Source organism: Schistocerca americana, chromosome 8 (assembly GCF_021461395.2).
Source record: "Schistocerca americana isolate TAMUIC-IGC-003095 chromosome 8, iqSchAmer2.1, whole genome shotgun sequence".
NCBI classification, from domain to species: Eukaryota; Metazoa; Arthropoda; class Insecta; order Orthoptera; family Acrididae; genus Schistocerca; species Schistocerca americana.
In genome coordinates, this window is record NC_060126.1 from 107,169,567 (window position 1) to 107,192,490 (window position 22,924).

The 22,924-nt window shown below is 40.9% G+C and overlaps 1 protein-coding gene across 1 annotated transcript in view; it reads right to left on the minus strand.

Moving 5' to 3' along the window:
- The window catches only part of LOC124545602 (unconventional myosin-XVIIIa), a 387,918-nt gene that overhangs the window by 48,567 nt on the left and 316,427 nt on the right, over window positions 1–22,924 (minus strand). Inside the window, exons 15-16 of the mRNA XM_047124550.1 lie at window positions 4,318–4,446; window positions 2,767–2,910 (exon numbers count right to left, since the gene is read on the minus strand). Coding sequence (XP_046980506.1) covers window positions 2,767–2,910; window positions 4,318–4,446 — 273 coding nt within the window. The remainder of the gene's footprint in view (window positions 1–2,766; window positions 2,911–4,317; window positions 4,447–22,924) is intronic.

The window sequence follows — 22,924 nt, forward strand, 5'->3', positions numbered from 1 at the left end:
AAGCCAAGCTAAAGTTTTCCGGGCACAAAAACGTGCAGTAAGAATTATATGTGGTGTGAACTCAAGAACATCCTGCAGAAGCCTGTTTAGGGAACTAGGGATACTAACTACAGCTTCCCAATATATTTATTCCTTAATGAAATTTGTCATTAAAAATATATCACTTTTTCAAACCAACAGCTCAATTCATGGAATCAATACTAGAAATAAGAATAATCTTCACAAGGATTTAAAGTCACTTAGTCTTGTACAAAAAGGTGTGCATTATTCAGGAACACACATTTTCAATAACTTGCCAGCAGCCATAAAAAGCTTAACAACCAATGAAATTCAGTTTAAGAGAAGCCTAAAGGATTTATTGGTGGCCAACTCCTCCTACTCCATTGATGAATTTCTGAGGAAAACCAACTGATTTGTATATAAGTACAACATAACTTCTGCACAATTTCAGTGCAGTAATGTGTTCACTGAAAATTTGTGTGTGTGTGTGTGTGTGTGTGTGTGTGTGTGTGTGTGTGTGTGTGTGTGTAAGTATAATCTAACTTCTGCACCATTTCAGTGCAGTAATGTGTTCATTGTCAATAAGTATTACAGTAGTTGTATTACATGTTTCTTACCTTATAAATAAATATAAAACTTTTTTATTTTAAATTCAGTGCAATAGTATTTGTAAAATGACTCTTAGTGTTCATTAAAAAATGACGATCATTCCACTTGGGACCTGTGGAATGGTACATTAGCTTATTTGTTTTAGTTTAAATATTTGTCATGTATTGTTGTTTTTCTGACATGTTCCACATCCTGGAGGACCTCCTCACTACGGATCAATTGGAATGAAAGTAAATCTAATCTAATCTAATCTATTCTGGTGGTAAAGAACTACATGCTATGACCTCTCCTTCCATTTCCAGCCAAATAATGCTTTCTCCCACTATCAGGATTGTAATATACTAACCTTTAGTCGATAACCACTGAACAAGTACCTGTTAGAGGCCTCAACTGGAGACTTCCAAGTGTAACAAAATTAACTCATCACATTGGAGGAAGTGCCGAGTCACAGAAAAGAACAATGAAAAAGACTGTTGAAATATTGCACTTTCTTGTTCAAAAGTTTAATATTTTAAATGGTTTTTTTCCATTGTGCCTGTTTGTCACTCAGTGTTGTCTGTATGTGATAAGTAGCAACCTATACTTTCTGTATTATAGTTATTCAATCCAGGACTTTTCATTATTTGAAACAGAATTAAAGTAATTTACTGATAAGAAGCCCGAAAGAGCTGATACTATATTATTTCCAGAACATAGTATCTGAATATTAAAAGGTTAAATTTTTTCAGCACTGTTTTGTATAACCACATATGTCATTTAATGGATACAGCCATGTGGTTTATATGTAAATCTTTCATCATTCTTTTACTTCTTACTTTTAACATATAACAGATGTTTCCCTAAAACCATACGAATATTTTACATGACACGTGGTATCTAGTCCATATCTAGCAGTTTTAAAGGCAATGAGATGTTATGAAGAACTGTACTTCTAAGTTTATTAGCTGCAGTACAAGCAAAGCAAAATTTAAGGAAAATCAGCACTTATAATGATTAAAAAAAGGGGGGGGGGTTTCTGTCTTTTTCAGAGTGTGTCACAGAAGCACAGATCTGATATGACACAAATCTTCACATTTTGATGTGATGACACATAAATGGATCCACATTATGAGTAGCAGTTCCAAACTTGCCAGCAAAAGTGTCAGCTATTTGAAGCACCTTGCCTCTCCTGCATGTCACCTAGCTAGCAAATTAAAAATAAAACAAAAAATCTGTGAAACTGGCAATAAAGGATCTTATCTCAAGTCATCTACATTGACTCAGTCATTATCTCATAACTTCTTCACAATACAAAATCTCAATTGATATCTTTACTATGAATCTTGATTTACACACCTTATCATCCTACTTTAACATACATTGTCCATATTAAATCACAAAAGGTGTCCTTTTGAAGACAATTACAGCAATTTGCTTAGCACTTAATGTTTATGGATCACGTTCTCACTTGTTTCTCTACAGGAGCCTCTACCATGAACCCTACCATTCCATGATACACTCTCAAAACATGAATAAATGGTACCTAGTTATGATTATCTATGCTGTGTACACAAATGGTAGTTTAGTTCAAATAATCCTAAATATCCAAACACTAAACCAAATTAAACAATTTTTCAGTTGACCTTTAAAGTTGCTCTTGTGATACATGAACTGTTTGGGTAAAAAACACAGCCAGTTTGTAAATACTATCAAGCTTAAAGGTAGAGCTCAGTAAGAAAATACAAAATCCAAAGGTACAATACAGTGAAACTTGCAGAGGATATTGCATTCCTCATATCTACACTAAAGAGCTAACTTCAAGAGTTTGGGAAGCTGACATATCACCACAAGTGAGGTTTAATGATGACGTTTTGTTCCTTCAAATAAATTAAAAAGGCCACTAATACCACAACAAAACTATTTGTCATCAGTGTGTTAAGAAAATCTAAGGGAATGTTACATGATCAGTTTTCTACAGAAGTAAGTCTACTTTCCACAAATTTCATTCAGATTTATTTATTTCCTTATTTATTTATATATTTTGGGCGGGGAGGATAGGGTGTGGCAGTATTTGAGAGGAAGGTCTAAGAACAGTACAACAAACAACAACCTCCAACCACTCACATCTTACAATATAAAATACTGCATGCAATGGAAACAGCTATGGTGACAACTAACCGTCTTGGCTCTCAGTTCTTCTTCAGTGCGGTGTACATTGAGAAGGGGAGTGACTCGGACCAGAAGTCGCCACCATGGCCAATCACGGATCAACAGAAACTTGCGAACATTGCGCTGTATGCAGCGCACTGCCAGGTCCTGGATCTGCAATTTATGCACAACATTAGCTCAAAGCATTTAGCTATACCTATAATATAGCATTTTTTCCAAAGTTAACCATCCAGATTAATTATGAGGTTTCTTCCACGCAACACGAATCATCATTTACAGGGAAACTGACTAAGGAGGAGGACAAAATGGGTAATAGTGAAACCTACTGTGGGGTACTCCTAGATATCCTTTTAATGGACACTCTTGTTCATTGCTTTTGGCAATTAAATCTTTTACTTATGGCCCTCCCTCTTTCGATTTGTCTCCTCAAGGGAAAGTGGGAGGGGGGGGGGGTGCTGTAAATACCAGCAACCTATATTTTATAAATCTGGTTTATTTACGTTGTCAGCTGGCTTACTATTCCATTTGTGTGAACAATGTCATAATTATTAGATCATTCTGACTTACATTGTACTAATTATGAATGAATATACAACAAATCCAGCAATCTACTAAAGCATTTGCTCTATGCAACATTAGATTTTAATGTTAATCTTTCTTAAAGAATGTGTTTGGACATTGATGATACAACAGGAAGAGAGCAGTTACTCTTTTCATAATGAAATGATAATTTTATAGCATCAGTATTTTAACACATTACATGTCTGAATAGAAAATAGAAAACAGGAATGAATAATTCAAAAAATGGATGTATGTTGTCACTGCAATGAATGCTGAAGTGATAAAACGTAAAAACAGAATAAAAAACATACATTCCCTATATCAGTATTGCTAATTTTCATACTAATGGCTTAGTGGTCAATGTTTACGTCGTCATACGGACAAACATATGCATATTCAGATATGGGAAGTAAATGTATTTCAAGGTACCTCTTATCTACATCTAGATCTACATGCATACCCTGAAAATCACTGTGTAATGCATATTAGTGGGTATTCTCCAGTGTTCTAGTTAGTATGTGTTCTTCTCACTCCATTCACATATGAATCACAGGAACAATGATTGTTTAAATGCCTCTGTGTGTGCTACAATTAATCTAATCTTATCCTCACAATCCTTGCAGAAGCAATATGTAGGATGTTGTGGTGTATTCCTAGATTCATTGTTTAAAGGTGGTTTTTGAAACTTCATAAATAAACTTTCTTGGGATAGTTTACATCTATTTTGAAGCATCTGCCAGTTCCTAAGTCTAAAGTCATTTTTTTCCAAACATAGAATATGTTTTTGTTATTTTTCAAGGACTATCAATTTCCATGTTATTGTTTCATTCCATATTTAACAGGGTTTACTGTGTTCAACTGAGGAAAAAATTTTAAATGATAGGATTTATTCATATGTATGAGCACCGTTAAAACAGGCAACATTTTAAAACTGTTGTGTTAAGGTACCCATGAAATTGTAGGACTGGTGGATCAAAGGCGATTACAGAAACAGCAAACCTTGAGCTTATGAAGCTTGCGCCGAGCTAAATATCCTCGGCACTGTGCTTGTAGCCTCACAACATGGTCAGTTAGCCGTTCGTCTCGCTGAGCCTCCAATTGTGCAAGAACACCAGAACGGAAGAATATCTGCAAGAAGAGAGTATATCAGTGAGATTAGTCACATTACACAGCTAGTTGGAATGAATCAAGTATATATGTCAAATTGGTAAGCAGTTGAATCTTAAATAAAGGATGAGACAAGGTTTACACAGAAAGTATTACTTTAGTATTACAGGAAAAGGATATCAAATATATCCTACTTTTGCACTGGATAGAACAATATAAATGTAATGTGTAATTTTGTCACAGAAGCAAACTTCTATAGAAACTGTTTCTCTCTTGAATTTTGTGTATATAATTTTAAAAAATTACATGGTTTATAGAGTTTACTTGTCAAGATACACTATTTTCAACAAGCACAACCACTATGTAATTTTCTACTTGAAGCATCACACTTCACTATGATAACTTCATACAAGTTACTGAAATCTCAACTGTAGAAGACAATTAACCTTTTCTGTCATCTCTTAATTATTAAGTGGATTGATCAACTCAAAAATTGTTCTTATTGTGTTTATTAAACAAAACCGTAGGAATAGCATACCCGTAGTGGAAACCACCGAGTGGTCATGCCTAGCGTGATACTGAGAGACAAGAAATGAAGTCACTTGAAATTCCACAACCCACAAATGATGATCAATGCAGTCATTAGGCATATTGCCAGCAGGACTGGTGCCATCTGAAGAATTTAGAGTGACAAGGGAAACAAAGCTAGGTCATGCAATTAGTACTTAGTGAAAACCATGAAAAAATTACCTCCAGCTCAGTCCTGTAGCGTGAATCTGAAATCTGGCGTCCTGTATATGCACGAACCACTCCAATGCCTCCACCAGGTGATAGTATGTTGCTATAGTCAGTCTTCTGGTTTTTTATTTTTTCCACTTTTCTTTGTTTTACATCCTCAACAACTTTACTACTTTTCTCCATATTTTTAAAAAGTGGATCCACTTCCTCTTTTGATAACTTTGGAAAACCAGTCCAATAGCCACCACTATGATATAGATGTATTAACCCATACAGTGATTTTTGAGAGTCACTAGACAAGCTTCGTAAATGCCGAAACACATTTCCAACATTTGCTTTATCATCAGTACTGTTGCTTTTTGAATCTCCAGTGTCTTCATTTGCATTGAGACTTGTTGAAATTGTCATTTTGTTACCAAGTTTTTCATTTTTGAGAACCAGCTGTTTGACATTTACATTTTTACAATCATCCGTTACATTTTTTTGTGTCAAAACCACATCACTTTTCGGATGTATAGCTTGAGTTTTATCCGTTTTATTATTCAGAGATTCAGTTGAAAAGAAATCACGTTTCAATGTTGATTTTATTGGGACACCACCACCAGCTTTTGCCAGAGGTGAATTCGATCTGACATTTGTAGGCTTATGATTTCTGTCTTGCATGCGACTTTTCTCTGGAGAGTGTTGACGGGGACCATCACTTCTGGATCTATTTGTTTCTGAGAACACAGTAGTCTTACATCTGTCAACAGATTTTGATCTCACAATTTTCTTGTCAGGCTGTGACACCAAGCATACATTTCTAGGAGAGCTCTTACTGCTTAGAACTGTTTCAGAGGTTGTTCTTTTACTTGTCTCACTGGCAGATCTGTTATGATTTGGTTTTGAAGAATAAACTGCATGTTTATCTGCCAGTCTTTTCCCTGAATGAGACACTAAATCTTCACACTCCTTTTCCAATTCTTCATATTTCTGTAGCACACACTGAAGGTCACTTTTACCACACACCACTATGTCTTTTTGGTTATTATTCTTTGTTTGAACATCACCATTGCTAACAGCCACGGAATGGTCACTGAAGACTGGAGGGCTCGGTGAAGGAAGTCTTCTCGGTATTCTACTAGGTAAATGATTGCCGTACCGCATGTGACTAAAAGAAAGGTCATTTATGTTGACAGCACTAACAGCACGACTAAGTGATTTGTTCTGCATTGCAGATAATGACGGCCGTGGTGGCAATGGTGGTGCACTTTCTTCATGCCTTACATTTATATTCAGAGCTTCATTTGTTAGTGATGGCTGGCTATACGATCTTGCACGTAACTTACCCCAGACTGAACTTTTCCCATTAAAACACATCTTTCGTGGGGGCACTGGAGGTTGCTGCTGCTCTTGACTTGATGCTACATTATAATTGATGGGAATAACTGTTGGTGAAAATGTCACAGCACCAGGAGCACTACTGGAATCCCCAGCAGGTGCCAGTGCAGTCTTTTCAGTACCACTACTACTGGAGTTTGGCACATAGTTAACAGCAATCACTGTTGACAAATTGTCACAGGAATTGCTCATTCGTGGTGGAGAGATGAGTGGTGATTGCAAATCTGACTTACTAGTCCTCTCCTGAGTCTCTGAAGTTATTTTGATAACAGACTTCAGTTCTGGTTTTGTTGGAATGTGCCCATCATCTCTGCTTTTACTGGTAGTCTGCCAGCAACCTGAAACTGAAGGACCCTTTCTTGTACCACTTGATTGTTTACCTTGAGATTTCGGCAGAGAGCTGCTGTTATGGGAACTACTTCTTTCTCTCTTAAGCGGATATTTCAGAGTCTTGCTAACAAAAGTATCACCTGCATCATCCAATGTCCCATTTAGAGGCTCACATTTAACTAACACACCTACTTTGTTGTGAGTAATTTTATCCTCAGTGCCAGAGACCACTGAGCAAGGTTCCACCGTGTTTGTGCTGATAACAGTGTCAACAACCTTTGACATTAAGTTACCTGCTGGCAATGATAACGACTGTTGTACCTTCTTGGGTTCAGCAGCAACAATTCTGGGGATACGTACGTTCTTATCTGTCCTAGCAGTGCCATTACTGGCACTCCTCGCAAGAGGGGTTTTTGCAGGAAGGCACCCATTAAGCCGGCCATTATTCAATTTGCTCTTTAACACTGTTCCCCCCTTTTGGCTGTGTGACAAATCCTCATGGGCTTTCTTCACAATATTAAGAGGTCGTGGTGCACAACCATTTTCTAATGTCCTCTTTGCAGACTGTTTAGGATGAAGCAAAGCAGCTGCTGGCATGGCAAATACTGGCCTGAGTAATATCAGGCAGTTGTCATTTGCAGCTGTTTACAATAATACAAGGTGCTGACAGTGGGGAACTGACAAGTGAGAAGTATGCTTATAGACAAAACAAACTTTAGTTGTTCATTCTATCATCACATCACCCAATGTTTCTAAGAAAGCTAAACTGCAACGAGGTATAGAAAACTTGATGGAAATAATACAGCATCTACTGTCCCTAAGCAAATTGTAAGAGAGTTTATTTTAATATTAATGTGAGGAAATATTTTCTCTCTCTTGCACAAGCCCTTTTCCAGCACTGACAGAATTCAATTTAAACTGTTGACTGTAAATTTCGCTTTAAATGGGATGCCAAATGTCCTTTCCTTTACCACTGAACAAGCGGTACTTGTCTCTCATAATATGATGTCTTCTTCAAAAACACTGTGTTGTACACTAACAGCACCTGTCAAACAGAACTGCCACTACAAAAATCAATTTCCAGAAGATGCTCTGTACACTGTTACAACTCCACTGGCACAAAAACTGCAACTGAAGTGTCACTGCAGCAGCAACAGCCCACCACACAGATCTGGCTACTACATGTTGTCTTTTTGCCTCCCTCCCCTCCCACTGCAGCAGAGCGACTGGCCCGGCAGGACGCGGTCCACTGACTCCTGGCCGGCTGGCTGGACTGCCAGACAGAGAGAGACAACAACAACCTGCTGGCCTGCTGGAGGGAGGGGAGGGGCCACTGTCAGGGGAAGGGCAGCCAATGCCAGCAGCTGGAGAAAGCCTCTAGAGTGGCCTGGAAGCCACAGGATGTGTGTCAGCCAGGGGTCACCACCTGCAGGCCAATGTGCTACATCATGGTCAATAGGTAGAGCACACATACAATCTTACCTCCCACACTTCCTTTAACAACAAATTCTTGGGAGGGAGTGGGAGGTATGTTCACTGACAGACTGAATCATCTAACACTTAAGTTTGCTTTAAAGTAACAGAATATACATCATCTAAAGCCTATATCTGTTAGGGTAATGGACAGTCAGTATATCTCAGATGGTGAGTTTTGGTGATTTAAGTGCCGCTTCAGCAGTCTACTACTATTACATTTTATTTCTTTAGTTTTCACTTAGTTTACATCGAATTAATAGTGTTTAGGAAGCTGCTAGAGTATTACATGTCAATTAAATGAGACCGTAACTCACTAAGGGTAAACACAATGTAATGTTCTGACGATGTACAACAACCCTCACTTCAGTAGCCTACAGATTGGCTTACATTTACTGTACATATTCATTTATAAAAAATAAAGAACTTTATCAAGATGCTGCCGTCGGTTTTTGTATGGACTTGACCAAGTTAACCAGAGATGAATTCTCACCCAGAGTGTCAGAAATACAGACTTATCAGGCCTCATGTTGTGACATGCTCTATAAAATAGGACCTCCATCCCAATTTCACTGCCGGTAGAGAATCCAGCATAAGTATTAAATTAGGCAATACCCCCTAAAGTCAATGTGACAGGAACACAGAAGAAAGCTTAATAACTAATATGATGATATGTTAGTTCACATTACCACCAGCAATGATGCATTAAACAACAGAATGGTGACTCATGTGACCAAGGAGTTGAGAAGCAACTGGCTGCTGTCACTTTGCCAAAGAAATCATTTTCCTTTTGTTTTAACATAACCAAGACAGACCAGGGAAAACACTTTTTGTTGCTATTTAGTATTTCAATCACAGCAGCCTCATTAATACCAATAGAAACTTCTCTGAAGTTAATAATGGATACGATGACAATCAACTATACCTTTATCATTTGGGCTGTATTACCTATCAACAACAGTACTTCAAGTAACTGATAGCCTCATTGTACAACTTCTCTATTCCATTGGTTCAGAATTCAAAGATTGGCATGAATGCCTGTAAGGACATTAAAAGCATGGGTTTAGTCCTTCGTCTTCTAATAATCAGAAAAATTCTACCACAGTGCTATTCTTAACATTTCCCCTTCCTTTTGCCTCATTTCTAGGTACATTTGTCATTATTGTGTGATTTTCTGGTTAGAAATTGAAGGTTTTCCCCTTTCATTTCACTACAGTATTCTTTTCTATCTATCAGGCAGTTTTGCCTGTCCACCTCATGAAAAAGCAAGACAGACTTTTGAGAGACATTCTTTAACAAGTGCACCCATAAACAAAGGTTATGATACAGAATTAAGATATTGTTGCAGTGTAATAAATAGTTTTTGGATAAATTTTATGTCCTAGATGGCCAACCTTTCATTTTAATATGCCCACTTCAGAATGCAAATGTGGTGTCTTAAAACACCGTGCATGAATGACAACGTATAGCATTTTAAACACTTGGGGAGAAGAGGGGGCAGGTACTTCACAGTTCAAGTAACTATCCCAGAATTCGTGTGCAGTGAGTTAGGAAAGCAACAAAAAAGAATGGTAGGGTACAGTATGTAAAAATTTGTTAAAGTCATCAGAGAAGAAATGACACATTAAACAGTAACTGGTGATATATGGAGCATATAACTGACCATCACTTTATTGGAGGATGCATTCCAATATTCACCTAAATGATTTAGCAAAAGAACACAGGAAACTCTTACCATTACGCATGTGGCTGAATGAGAATTTGACCCATTTTCCCCTAAAATATAAAACTAGTGCCCATAAGGAATTCTTCACACTGTGGTAGCTGTGTTGAATTGAAATCTGAATGAAAATCCACACTGGTACTGGGAAATACTCTAATGACTGATATATCCAAGAACAGCCCATTAACTGCCTTACAGTTTTCATCTGTGAAAACTATGTAAAAGTCCTCTAGCACACATCAGTGAACTACCACTCCAAGAGGAAAGATGTTGTTCAGAATGACCCAACCATAGTTTAGGCTTCATTCTCAGAATCTATCGTTCAATCTGCAACAGAGTATACAGTGCATGAAACTCCTAACATTGCAATCAGTTTTAATTACTCAAGTACCGAAACCCATATATTTCACTTTTACAAAGAGGTCTTTTATCAATAGAGCTGTCTAGGCATGATGGTAAGAGTACTGCCCACCAAAGCTGGGGTCCTGATCTGGGTTTCAGTGTCTTCAACAAGGGCATAGCCAATGAAGGGCAGGTAATGGCAGCTGCAATCCCTTCTCCACTCTGTAAGGGGAGAGCAAAGTATGTCCTACCCAAACCAAATTCCTGCACTTACATGCCACACAGGCAGATGTATCAATCCAGTGTCAGTTTGAGGAAAGCCAGAAAATGTAATTGGTACTGCCTATAGCAAGTGTACCCCAAGTTATTTGTTACAAAACGTTAAAACTATTTTACTGTTTGCCACTATCTTCTGATAACTGAAAAATTCCGAATAGTTTTCAGTTTTAAAAGGTTGCAGTAGTGATGTATGTGACGCTTTTCCTCATGTTACCTGCCAATGTAAAAAAAAAGTTTTAAAAATGCGATTACAGAAAGTATTTGTGTTTATTTCAGTGTAATGTGCCACACATCAAAATAGTGCAGGGTGATTTTACAAACTTTCAGGGCTGATGGAGAAGGGTAAGGGGCCTCGGTCCGGAAATGATCGAGCCTAAAGTTGTAAGCAAAGATCATTTTGATACTTCTGATGATGGAATACATGTAGCAGTAGTGTTGTTGCTAAGACTGTAGGGCAGGCAGCTTTCAGAAGTGGTAGTATTGACCAAAACATTAAAAATGTCTAGTAAACATTGGCTCCTAAAATGTATACCTTAAGAGTTATGAGCACATGTTCACGTTTGCTACTGTGAAACCCATCACTTCTACTGAACAAGAGCCCCTTGTACTTATGGTACACATTTTAGAGCCAATATTTACTCAGTTCTTTCTTGTTTTGATCCATACAACGTCCTTCAAAATATGGAAACCAATCTGCTTGTAGTAGATGAGGTATTTTTGCTTGTAGCTTTCAACTCTGTAACTTCCACACCAGTGTTCCTCATCTCAAGTTGATACATTTATCCTTCTCCATCTTCCCTGAAAGTCCGTAACATGATGACAGATGCAGTCTGTAATCACAAATCTCACCAATCTATTCTTGCTAAGGCAAATGCACTGCAGACAGCACATACCTATCGTAAAGTAGGAGCTTTATTACATTTTGTGATTAATGAACACAGGTTGTCAATAGTTTTCAGTTTGATTTTGAGGGAAATTGTACAGTTTTTTTTCCAGTGTCCTCATTTCTGGGAAAGCAATATATATGCTTCTGCACATCAAAGGGGGCAGCAGTTCAAATCACCGTCTGGCTATCGACATTCAGTTTTCCATAAACTGTTGAAGGCAAATGCCAGGATATTTAATTTTTATTGACACAGATGTTTCCCCTTCCTATCCTGCCCCAATCTGAGGTCGTACGCCATTTCTAATATCTTGATCGTCGACAAGATCTTTGAACCTAAGGTATGAGGGGCAATTAAATAGAAGCAACAAGAGAGATGGGAAAAAGTAAGTGAACTGCGTATTATTTCAAAAATAATCACCACAACTGTTAATACATTTATCCCACTACGAGACAAGACAGGTACTGCCTTCACGGAAAAATGTTTGTGGTTGCCTATGGAACCACCATTGTACCCTTATGTGCACCTCTTCAGGGCTATGATTTTCTTTCTTAAAGGGGGGGGGGGGGAGGGAGGGAGGGAGGGACGGAGAGAGAGAGAGAGAGAGAGAGAGAGAGAGAGAGAGAGAGAGAGAGAGAGAGAGAGAGAGAGAAAGGGACTGTGTGGAGAATGTGTAAGGGCTCCCCAGCAAAATGTCTGCACAATGTAGTTAAAACAATGTCAGCGACATGTTAGTGGGCATTAGCCTGCAACAGACTGTTGTCGAGCGTCAACACTGCCAGGAGTTTTGATCCGACAGTGAGCTTCAGTTTTTTTGAAAGTGTCCGAGTACTGCTGTACTTGTGCCGCAATGTTCCAGATAGTCAATAAACGGTGGGTTGACAGGTGGCACCATTCTGTTGCCAGATGATATCCACTGATGTGAAACTTCCTGGCAGATTAAAACTGTGTGCCGGACCGAGACTCGAACTCGGGACCTAGGCAAAGGTCCCGAGTTCGAGTCTCGGTCCAACACACAGTTTTAATCTGCCAGGAAGTTTCATATCAGTGCACACTCCGCTGCAGAGTGAAAATATCATTCTGGATCCACTGACGTGTTGTCGAGTTGTTTCAACTGCACTGCAGACATTTCACTGAGAAGCCCTCACACATCCTCTATACAGTATCGAATCTCTTCCCGTGCGATTTATTTTAGGAACCCAGTAGAAAGGCATTCATGGCTGTCCATTTGGTTTGGACAGAAAAGTGCACACCTAGCTAAAATTGTAGTTCCGTAGTGCAATGGTACTCGAATTACGTAACCTTTATGGCACCTCACCGGAACCTCTCGATACCAGTAATATTCTACTGTGTGTGTGTAAGTAGTTGACATATTTCTGAGACAACATTCATATTTGATTTCATTAATGTAGAAGTACTTTGATTCATCGATATGTTTATGTTGCAATGATATTATTCTCGTGTGTATTCTTTCTTTTGTCACTATAATCTTTGACGTACTTGTAACTCTGATTTTTGGGCGCGTAAGGGGTTTTTAATTGGTAGTTAGAGAGTCGGACCTTGAAAAAGTCAAGTCTTGGACGTCATGTTGGAAAGACGCATATTGTAGCCAGTTTATAAAATGTGAACTTTAACAGTGAGGAAGATGTTTTCAAGTATGTTTTGTATTGTGAAGTGATATTTTGTGTGTTACATGCCATTGCAACAAAGGCAATAAAAAAAGAAGTGTACTTGAATTCGGAGTGCTGATTGCTTTTTTTACATCACCATTGTGCTAACTTTCAAAGGTTTAATCTTAAAGAATGGTTTGTGAAACACATCTATAAAACTTTTGAATATAGCAGAATAAAACCTAGGCCTCTTTGGATCCGAGCTTGGAATCACCACCACCTAGATTTTCGACGATTGAGCCATGATTTTACAACGAGACCAGCGTGGGAAACACAAAAAGATGAGTGCCCAGTTTATTCATTATTACATGAAATGACTTTATTAACTGTGCTCTAATGACACCTGCCACAAAATAACGTTGTTGCTGCCCGAAAATGCAGTATTTAGCAGCGTGAGCAACACCACAATCATTATTAAATTTTGACCTTTGTTGTGGTAGGGTTGTTAGAGTAGGCAACTGCGAACATTTGCCCACGGAGGCACTGACTGCGTGATCTGACAGTGAGATACATGCATGAACAGTTTTGGAGGTTACTTTTCAAACAGTACAACCTTACTCTTCTTTTTTTTTTTTTCATTTGATGGTCCCAAGTATTTTCACTTTTCGTCGCTCAGAGAAGATGGAGGGATATCAGAAACTAGATGACAAAGGCGTTTGGAAGCTATATCCTACCGGAAAGAAGTCGGCTCACAGCCGCCGTGCCATTTCACCCGCAGCGGCGGCGGAAGCGGGGGCAACTAATTCTGAAAGCAGTCAAGTAGTGGTGCGGACGTGCCGCGAGTACGGGTCGAGGCGGAGACCATATGGGACGGCAGAAGCGCGGCCGGCCTGTTGGGAATGCACGGCAGGGGGCAGGTGGCGGCTAATTCGGCAGCGACAGGGCAGCTTTGGGCGGTAGAAAGTAGCGGCGCGGATTCCTGCGGGCCTGCAGTAACGGTACGGCGGGCTGGAGCCGCGGGTTAAACTGAGCCAGCCGGGCAGCCAGTAGAGGCGGGGGTCGTTCCCCCGGCTGGCGACGGGCCAGGCCGCGCACTGGTGCACGGCACAGCTCGGCGCAACACAACACAACACACACAGCCGCCTGCCGGTTCCGGTCGCGCACGTCGGCCGCTTCCGCGGGCCGGCCTCGGCGCCACAGCTGCCCACATTCCGCGCAAAAACAGCCGCCTTCCCCACTGGCCTACCTATGCTGGGCGCACGCGATACACACCAAACGACCGCTTTTATCTCCTAACTTCCACCTCTACGGGGCAGTTCAAACTGAATACAGCGATTACAAACGACTGTAACTGTCTAATGTCGACAGGGAGCAGTGTGCGATTTGCAGGGGGGGATGGGGAGGATTTCTCCCTCCCCCCCCCCTCCCCCTCTGCATCAGACCATCCCCTCCTCTGGTTTTAGTTTATGCATCCCAACCTGGGATGTTTATTTCCCACGCACTGGAGTAAAACTTTACATATAATTTAAATTTGTGGAGCCGAACACTGGAAGTTTTTAATACAGTCTTAATATTAGTACTATTAATATGTTTGCTTATTAATCTTGAAAAAGTGTTATGCAGTAGTTAAGCATTTCGAAACATTTAGAACTAAATGACAAGACGACGCACGCCACATTTCCGTAACATGCCACATTGTTGCAAGACGTCGCCCCAGCGTAAACGAGGCTTTGGAGCCATGTCTGTATTGTATGGTGGATGTGATGTGTTGCGTACGAAACTGAAACCTGCAATCAGATCCAAACGTCGTGGAAAACAACTGTGAAGAGGTGTCACCCTGCAGCAAGATAACGCTCGCCCACATTCTGCCAAACGGACAGCCGACGCAATAAAGGAGTTGAGATTCGAGGTGCTGGAACACCCACTATACAGTCCAGACCTGGCTCCAAGCGATTTTCACACGTTTGGACCCCTAACGGAAGCACTACAGGGAAGTAGATTTGAAAGAGCACTTGCCCGCGAAAGGCAAAGGTCCCGAGTTCGAGTCTCGGTCGGGCACACAGTTTAAATCTGCCAGGAAGTTTCAGATTTGAAAGTGATGAAGACGTCATTTCTGCGGTGCAAAATTGGTTACAGATGCGACCGAAAAACGTATTTTCTGATGAAATAAAAAAAAACTCGTAAAACGTCGGGAAAACTGCATTGAAGTCCAGGGAGGTTACGTAGAAAAATAACGCATGTTTCAGTTTTCTATCAGTAGAATAAGTACAGCTGTATGTAGATGATTTTGTAAATAAGCTTTTCCTATAATGTACTTTTAGAGATATAACAAGGGATGGCTTTTCTGATAGTGCATACGCGTGAATAGTGACTTTCGGCATTAACATCTATTTATAAATAACTGTTTAACCATGGGTAACGCCACGGTCCAAGCAAGTAACATATGTAATTATACTAACCCCCTAAGATATCTCCCCCCCCCCCCCCCCCCCCCCACTAGTAAAAGCACAAATCGCACACTGACAGGAAGGACTGAGGAGGCAAGGCGGTTGAATTTTTACTATTACACGCGGGTCATTTAATAATTAGAGAGACAAATGATGTACGAATGAAACAATTTCTAGTAGTAGTTTTGTACAGACTTAAAGAAGAATATAATAATTCCAATCCCAAAGAAAGCGGGCGTTGACAGGTGTGAAAATTACCGAACTATCAGTTTAATAAGTCACGGCTGCAAAATACTAACGCGAATTCTTTACAGACGAATGGAAAAACTGGTAGAAGGCGATCTCGGGGAAGATCAGTTTGGATTCCGTAGAAATATGGGAACACGTGAGGCAATACTGACCCCTTCGACTTATCTTAGAAGCTAGATTCAGAAAAGGCAAACCTACGTTTCTAGCATTTGTAGACTTGGAGAAAGCTTTTGACAATGTTGACTGGAATACTCTCTTTCAAATTCTGAAGGTGGCAGGGGTAAAATACAAGGAGCGAAAGGCTATTTACAATTTGTACAGAAACCAGATGGCAGTTACAAGAGTCGAGGGGTATGAAAGGGAAGCAGTGGTTGGGAAGGGAGTGAGACAGGGTTGTAGCCTCTCCCCGATACTATTCAATCAGTATATTGAGCAAGCAGTAAAGGAAACAAAAGAAAAATTCAGAGTTGGAATTAAAATCCATGGAGTAGAAATAAAAACTTTGAGGTTCGCCGATGACATTGTAATTCTGTCAGAGACAGCAAAGGACTTGGAAGAGCAGTTGAACGGAATGGACAGTGTCTTGAAGGGAGGATGTAAGATGAACATCAACAAAAGCAAAACAAGGATAATGGAATGTAGTCGAATTAAGTCGGGTGATGCTGATTAGGAAATGAGACACTTAAAGTAGTAAAGGACTTTTGCTATTTGAGGAGCAAAATAACTGATGACGGTCGAAGTAGAGAGGATATAAAATGTAGACTGGCAATGGCAAGGAAAGCGTTTCTGAAGAAGAGAAATTTGTTAACATCGAGTATAGATTTAAGCGTCTGGAAGTCGTTTCTGAAAGTATTTGTATGGAGTGTAGCCATGTAAACATGGACGATAAATAGTTTGGACAAGAAGAGAATAGAAGCTTTCGAAATGTGGTGCTACAGAAGAATGCTGAAGAGTACATGGGTAGATCACATAACCAATGAGGAGGTATTGAATAGGATTGGGAAGAAGAGGAGTTTGTGGCACAACTTGACTAGAAGAAGGGATCGGTTGATAGGACATGTTCTGAGGCATCAAGGGATCACCAATTTAGTATTGGAGGGCAGCGTGGAGGGTAAAAATCGTAGAGGGAGACCAAGAGATGAATACACTACGCAGATTCAGAAGGATGTAGGCTGCAGTACTTATTGGGAGATGAAGAAGCTTGCACAGGATAGAGTAGCATGGAGAGCTGCATCAAACCAGTCTCATGAAGACAACAACAACGACCGTTTTGTACAATCATGACTTTAGGGTGGCATCAATGTTATGACCTATGAACAGCTGACGGATAAAAACTGTTTTAAAAATAGAAATTGTAGAGCCGCCACAAGTTGCATGTATCTTTTTGCTTATTTTACATCTTTCACTCGACCAACAAGAGAGTCCTCTGAACTGTGGAAATACAACGTGTTACTACCATATAATAAGATAAATTCAACTTAACAACGTGATAACTTACGTTACGTAGCCGAGTGCAACACTTGACAAATACCGCACCACGTATGGCGCCGTCGTCATACATAAAATGGGGTTGGTTGGTTGGGTATAGTTAGCGTAAACTCTGTGGTCAGGTGCATTCTAAGATTAAACAGCAAGACATGTACACTGAAGAGCCAAAGAAACTGGTATACCTGCCTAATATGGTGTAGGGTCCCGCGAGCAGGCAGAAGTGCCGCAACACGACGTGGCATAGACTTTACTAATGTCTCAAGTAGTGCTGGAGAGAACTGACAACATGATCCTGCAGGCCTGTCCATAAATCCGTAAAACTACGAGGGGGTGGTGATCTCTCTGAAAAGCTAGTTGCAAGGCACGCCGGATATGCGCAACAATTTTCATGTTTGGTTTAAACTCAGAAGAGTGTTCCTCGAGCCAATCTGTAGCAATTCCGGACGTGTGTGGTGTCGCATTGTCCTCCTGGAATAGCCCAAGTCCATCGGAATGCACGAATGGATGCAGGTGATCAGGCAGGATGCTCACGTACGTGCGTGTCACCTGTCAGACGTATCAGGGGTCCCATATAACTACATACGACCCACACCATTACAGAGCCTCCACCAGCTTGAATAGTCCCCTGCTGACATGCATGCTCTATGGATTCATCAGGTTGTCTGCATACCCGTACACGTCCACCCGCTCGATACAATTTGAAACGAGACTCCTCCGGCGAGAAACGTGTTTCCAGTGATCAACAGCCCAATGTCGGTGGTGACGGGCCCAGGTTAGGCGTAAAGCTTTGTGTCGTGCAGTCATCAATGGTACACGAGTGGGCCTTCGGTTCCGAAAGCTACACCGATGATGTTTCGTTGAATGGTTCGCACGCTGACACTTGTTGATGGCCCAGCACTGAAATCTGCAGCAATCTGCGGATGGGTTGCACTTCCGTCACGTTGAACGATTCTCTTCAGTCGTCGTTCGTCGCGTTCTTGCAGGATCTTTTTCCGGCCGCAGCGATATCGACTATTTGATGTTTTATCGGATTCCTGATATTCACGGTGCACTCGTGATACACTCGTGATCTGGTCCTACGGGAAAGTCCCCATTTCATCGCTACCCCGGAGATTCTGTGTCCCATCCCTCGTGCGCCGACTGTAACACCGCGTTAAAACTGACTTAAATCTCGATAACCTCCCACTGCAGCAGCAGTAACCTATGTAACATCTGCGCCAGACACTTGTTGTCTTATACACGCGTTGCCGACCACAGCGTCTTATTCTACCTGTTCACATCTCTGCATTTGAATACGCATACATATACCAGTTTCTTTGGCGCTTCAGTGTATAACGAGAGCACTGCTGTTGCCCTTCTTCTTCCTCCGTAGACACGCGAAGCTATTTTCTCTTTTCTGTTGAAGATTCAGTGTCCAGTAAAATGTAGTAATTATATCAGTCAAAACTTCTTCGGGCTGATCACACATTCCAGATGAGACTCATATCTTAGTTATCTTTCGACAGTGTCAGTTATCTAGCAAACCAAATTTTCTAGTGTATTTTCTACTATTTACAAGGTATTTGATACAAGAGGTATTCGGAAAGTAAGGCACGATAGGTATCAAAATGGAAACCACAGGGATTATCGGAAGAAGTTTTGCGCAGATGTATTGAGCAGTGTCTCTAGTATGACTGTCGATCGTGTCAAGACGCTCTGACCGCACACTGAGTATGTAAAGATGCCTAGAACAATAGTGTCTCCCGCCAACTACGGGTGCCTGCAGAGAGATTTCGCCTGGTCTCAAGCAAACCCCACGTAACGTGACTGTCATGCATATCCATATTTATGACTGCAGGCGCGATGAGCACGCTCCTGCAGCGTTTTCCTGTGATGTTCATTTCTGCTCAAGTGAACCGCTGGCTATGAAGACAATATTTTGGCACAGACAGAGAGCTGCAGGCCAACGTGGAAAACTGTCGGAAAGGACAGGCGGCTGTCATTTATGACGAGGATAATGGGAAGTCGGTAAAATGGCTCTGAGCACTATGGGACTCAACTGCTGAGGTCATTAGTCCCCTAGAACTTAGAACTAGTTAAACCTAACTAACCTAAGGACATCACAAACATCCATGCCCGAGGCAGGATTCGAACCTGCGACCGTAGCGGTCTTGCGGTTTCAGACTGCAGCGCCTTTAACCACACGGCTACTTCGGCCGGCGGGAAGTCGGTAAAAAGCTACGACAGACTTCCAGGTCGGAGCAATGACTATGTAGTAAATTAGCTGGAAGGTGTAGGCTAACAAATAAAATATTTCTGATTTTCACTTACTTTACGAATAGCTCTCATAGGTCCAGTATTTGGTAGCCGAATCGCATGTAGGTGTTCAGAAACGCGCAGCTAGCATTGTAAACAGCCGGTTTAATTTACAGGAGAAATCACACAGATGCTCACGGTACTTAAAAAAAGGAATCGACAGGACGAGGGCGAAGGAGTTCTCTCGAAAAGCTGATGCATAAATTTTAGACAATCAGTATAGATTGCAGAACAGTTCTACTGTTGACAGATTAAAGTACAGTCGACATCATCGTCACGAGGGACTTAGCATTAGCTCAGATGGATAAGGGTAGGACCGTCGCTGAATGTTCAAACATGTACCGAAATCGGTTTACTAAAACGAAATAGTTTTCATCCGAACAAAGCAAAAAAAAAGAAAAAAAAACAGAACAATCTGTCCGTCGGCCGCTCGCTTTCCCTCACAATCCGGGAAGGGGAACTATGATCTCTGCTGCACTCTGACCCAGGGCAGTCTGTCAGTGATAAGGCGGCCAGAAAGCGGAGCAGCACACATACCGTTCACAAAATGCTGACAAGGCTCGCTCCCGACCGTTTTGAAGAAAAAGTTGTTTCATCACCAACTTAGAGGAAGAGAAGGGGGGGGAGAGGGGGGGAGGGAGGGAGGGAGGGGGAGGGAGAGGGAGAGGGAGAGGGAGAGGGAGAGGGAGAGGGGGAGAGAGAGAGAGAGAGAGAGAGAGAGAGAGAGAGAGAGAGAGAGAGGTGGGGCTGGTGGGAGGGAGTGATGTATGAAATATGATTTCGGTATCACAAAACAACAGTGGCTCAAAATGTACACGAAAGATCTCTCTCGGTTGCCCACTCTTACTTTCTGTACTGCATTATTTATGCCTCATTAAAGGCAAAAAATTGTCTGCTTCAAGCTCATTGCCAAGAATAATGTTACAGTGTGTTGTGTGTCTGTTCCACTCTTAGGTCGTTTACGTTGCCGTAAAAACAAGGAATCACATGCGCCGCTAACAACAGTTTGTCACGAAGTGTATGAAACGCTAAGCCACGACATGTGTGTAACAAAGATTAATATGGACGCTATCTTAAAAGGAGCACAAGTGCGTGGTCGTAGTTCCGTAGGTTACGTCGCTGAAAGAAATAAGAGTATCAGTACGTCACCAACCAGCATCATCAAAAATACCTGATAGCACGTGAAAGTATTGAAAATATGTTTCCACTTGTCACGGAGAATTCTGTAACATGACATGATTTCTTTCGCAGCCACTTTTTAACACCTGGATAAAGACATCAAGCTTTGCTTTTCAAATGGAATAGTGCTCCAATTCTATGCCAACGAGGCAATTTCAATGAGAAATATTCAGTGTACCTGACTCCAAAAAACTGAGTAAAATGGATTTAGCACTGGGGTCCTCCTATTCTTGTGGCTGAACGACGTTCCATCCGGACCTGCGTTGTTGATATGATAAATAGTCGATTAGCTATTTTCTGCGCTTCACAGCATTTGCATGAAGTCCTTTGCCTATATTTGCCTACGAGATTCAAATTTATTATTATGTGGTATTTATTTTCACTGTCTTCTCGAGAAAATAATTTCTTGCCGGAGAGTCCGCTGACAGCATTTCGTTCGCATGTTTCGAAAATGCTGTATCTATAATTTGGCGGCGGATATTTCCGTCTAGACGGAGAGATTACGAACATACCTGAAATATCAGAAGACACCTGCAGCTGATCATGATCTACAGGTGCGGAAAGTAAGTGCATTCTCTTGCATATTTATAACAGAGACCTATACGAAGAGTTAACCAGAATGGGTCGGTAATTGAGATTTCAATTGAATAGGAATGTGACCCTTGTTACTGTGTCCAAACGGAATGTGAAATCAAGATTCCGCACGGGCTTAGCGACTGTGTAAGCGAGAAGCTGCCAACCGTGTAGAATCCCGTGACGGGATGGTGCGAGGCGAGGGCAGCAGGAGAAAGCCAATCAGAGGGCAGCAATTTAGCTGTCACGCTGATCCTCGCCCGTTCCTTCATTTCCTCGCCCCACATAGCCGCTGTCTAGAGCTCGCTTTCCTCTGCGTCTATTATGCAGAGTCTTGCACCAGCTGCTACACACATCTGTCCGATGACACTGATTAGCGCGTCGTGCGTTCAGAATATGTTTTGAATTGTTTACTGTTTGTCAAACTTCTCAGTACATGCAATTTTACATGACATTTACTAAATTTCAGAGAAATGAAATCTTGCTTTCCCGTTGTAAACTTTCCTAACCGAAGTTAATCTGTGCTTATTCGCCAGTGATGAAAAGATGCTGTTAAACATACCCGTTGACTGGTCTGAGCAGGTCTCCGTGCTTGTCTAATATACGAAAGCCTCTTCATCTCTACATAACTATTGCAGCCTACATCCCTTGAGCCTGCTTAACGTGGACAAGCCTAGGTTTCCTTCTAGTTGTTATTCTGGACACTTTTTTCCATTACCAAACTAAAGATTCCTTGCTGCCTCAGAATGTATGCTATCAACCGATCCCTTATTTTGGTTAAATTGTCCCATGAATTTCATTTCTCCCCCATTTGATTCAGTAACCCTCCATCCGTTATCCGATCTATCCACCTAACCCTGAGCTCTCTTCTGAAGCATCACATTTCAAAAGCTTCTATTCTCCTCTTGTTTGGGAAGCTTATCGTCCACGTTTCACCTGCATGTAAGACCACAGAGTAGTCACATTCATTCACCAAATACCTCCTGAAACTCATATTTATGTTAGGCGTAAAAGTATTTATCGGTTTCGGGAAAGCATTCCTTACAAGTACTATTCGGGATTTATTATCTTCTTTATTATGTCACCGTCATTTAGTTTATTATCCAAATAGCAAAACCCATCTACTATTTTTAATCTCTCATTTCCTAATCTCATTTCCTCAGTATCGCCTGATTTACTTCGAGTCCATTTCATTTCATTACTCTTGTTTGACTTTTGTAGATATTCACCTTATAAACTCTTTTCAAGACACTATCCAATCCGTTCAGTTGCTCTTACAAATCTTTCCAGGATTACAATGCCATCGACAAACGCCCGAAGTTTTTACTTCCTCTCCCTGAAGTTTAATTCCCTCCAAAAAAAAAAGTAAAAAAAAAAATCCTTGGTTTCTTGCACTGCTTGTTCTATATACCGCATGAATAACAAGGTGGGCTAATTGCAATCCTGTCTCATTCTCTTCTCAACTACTGCTTCCCTTTCATGTTTTTAAACTCTTATAACTGCGGTCTA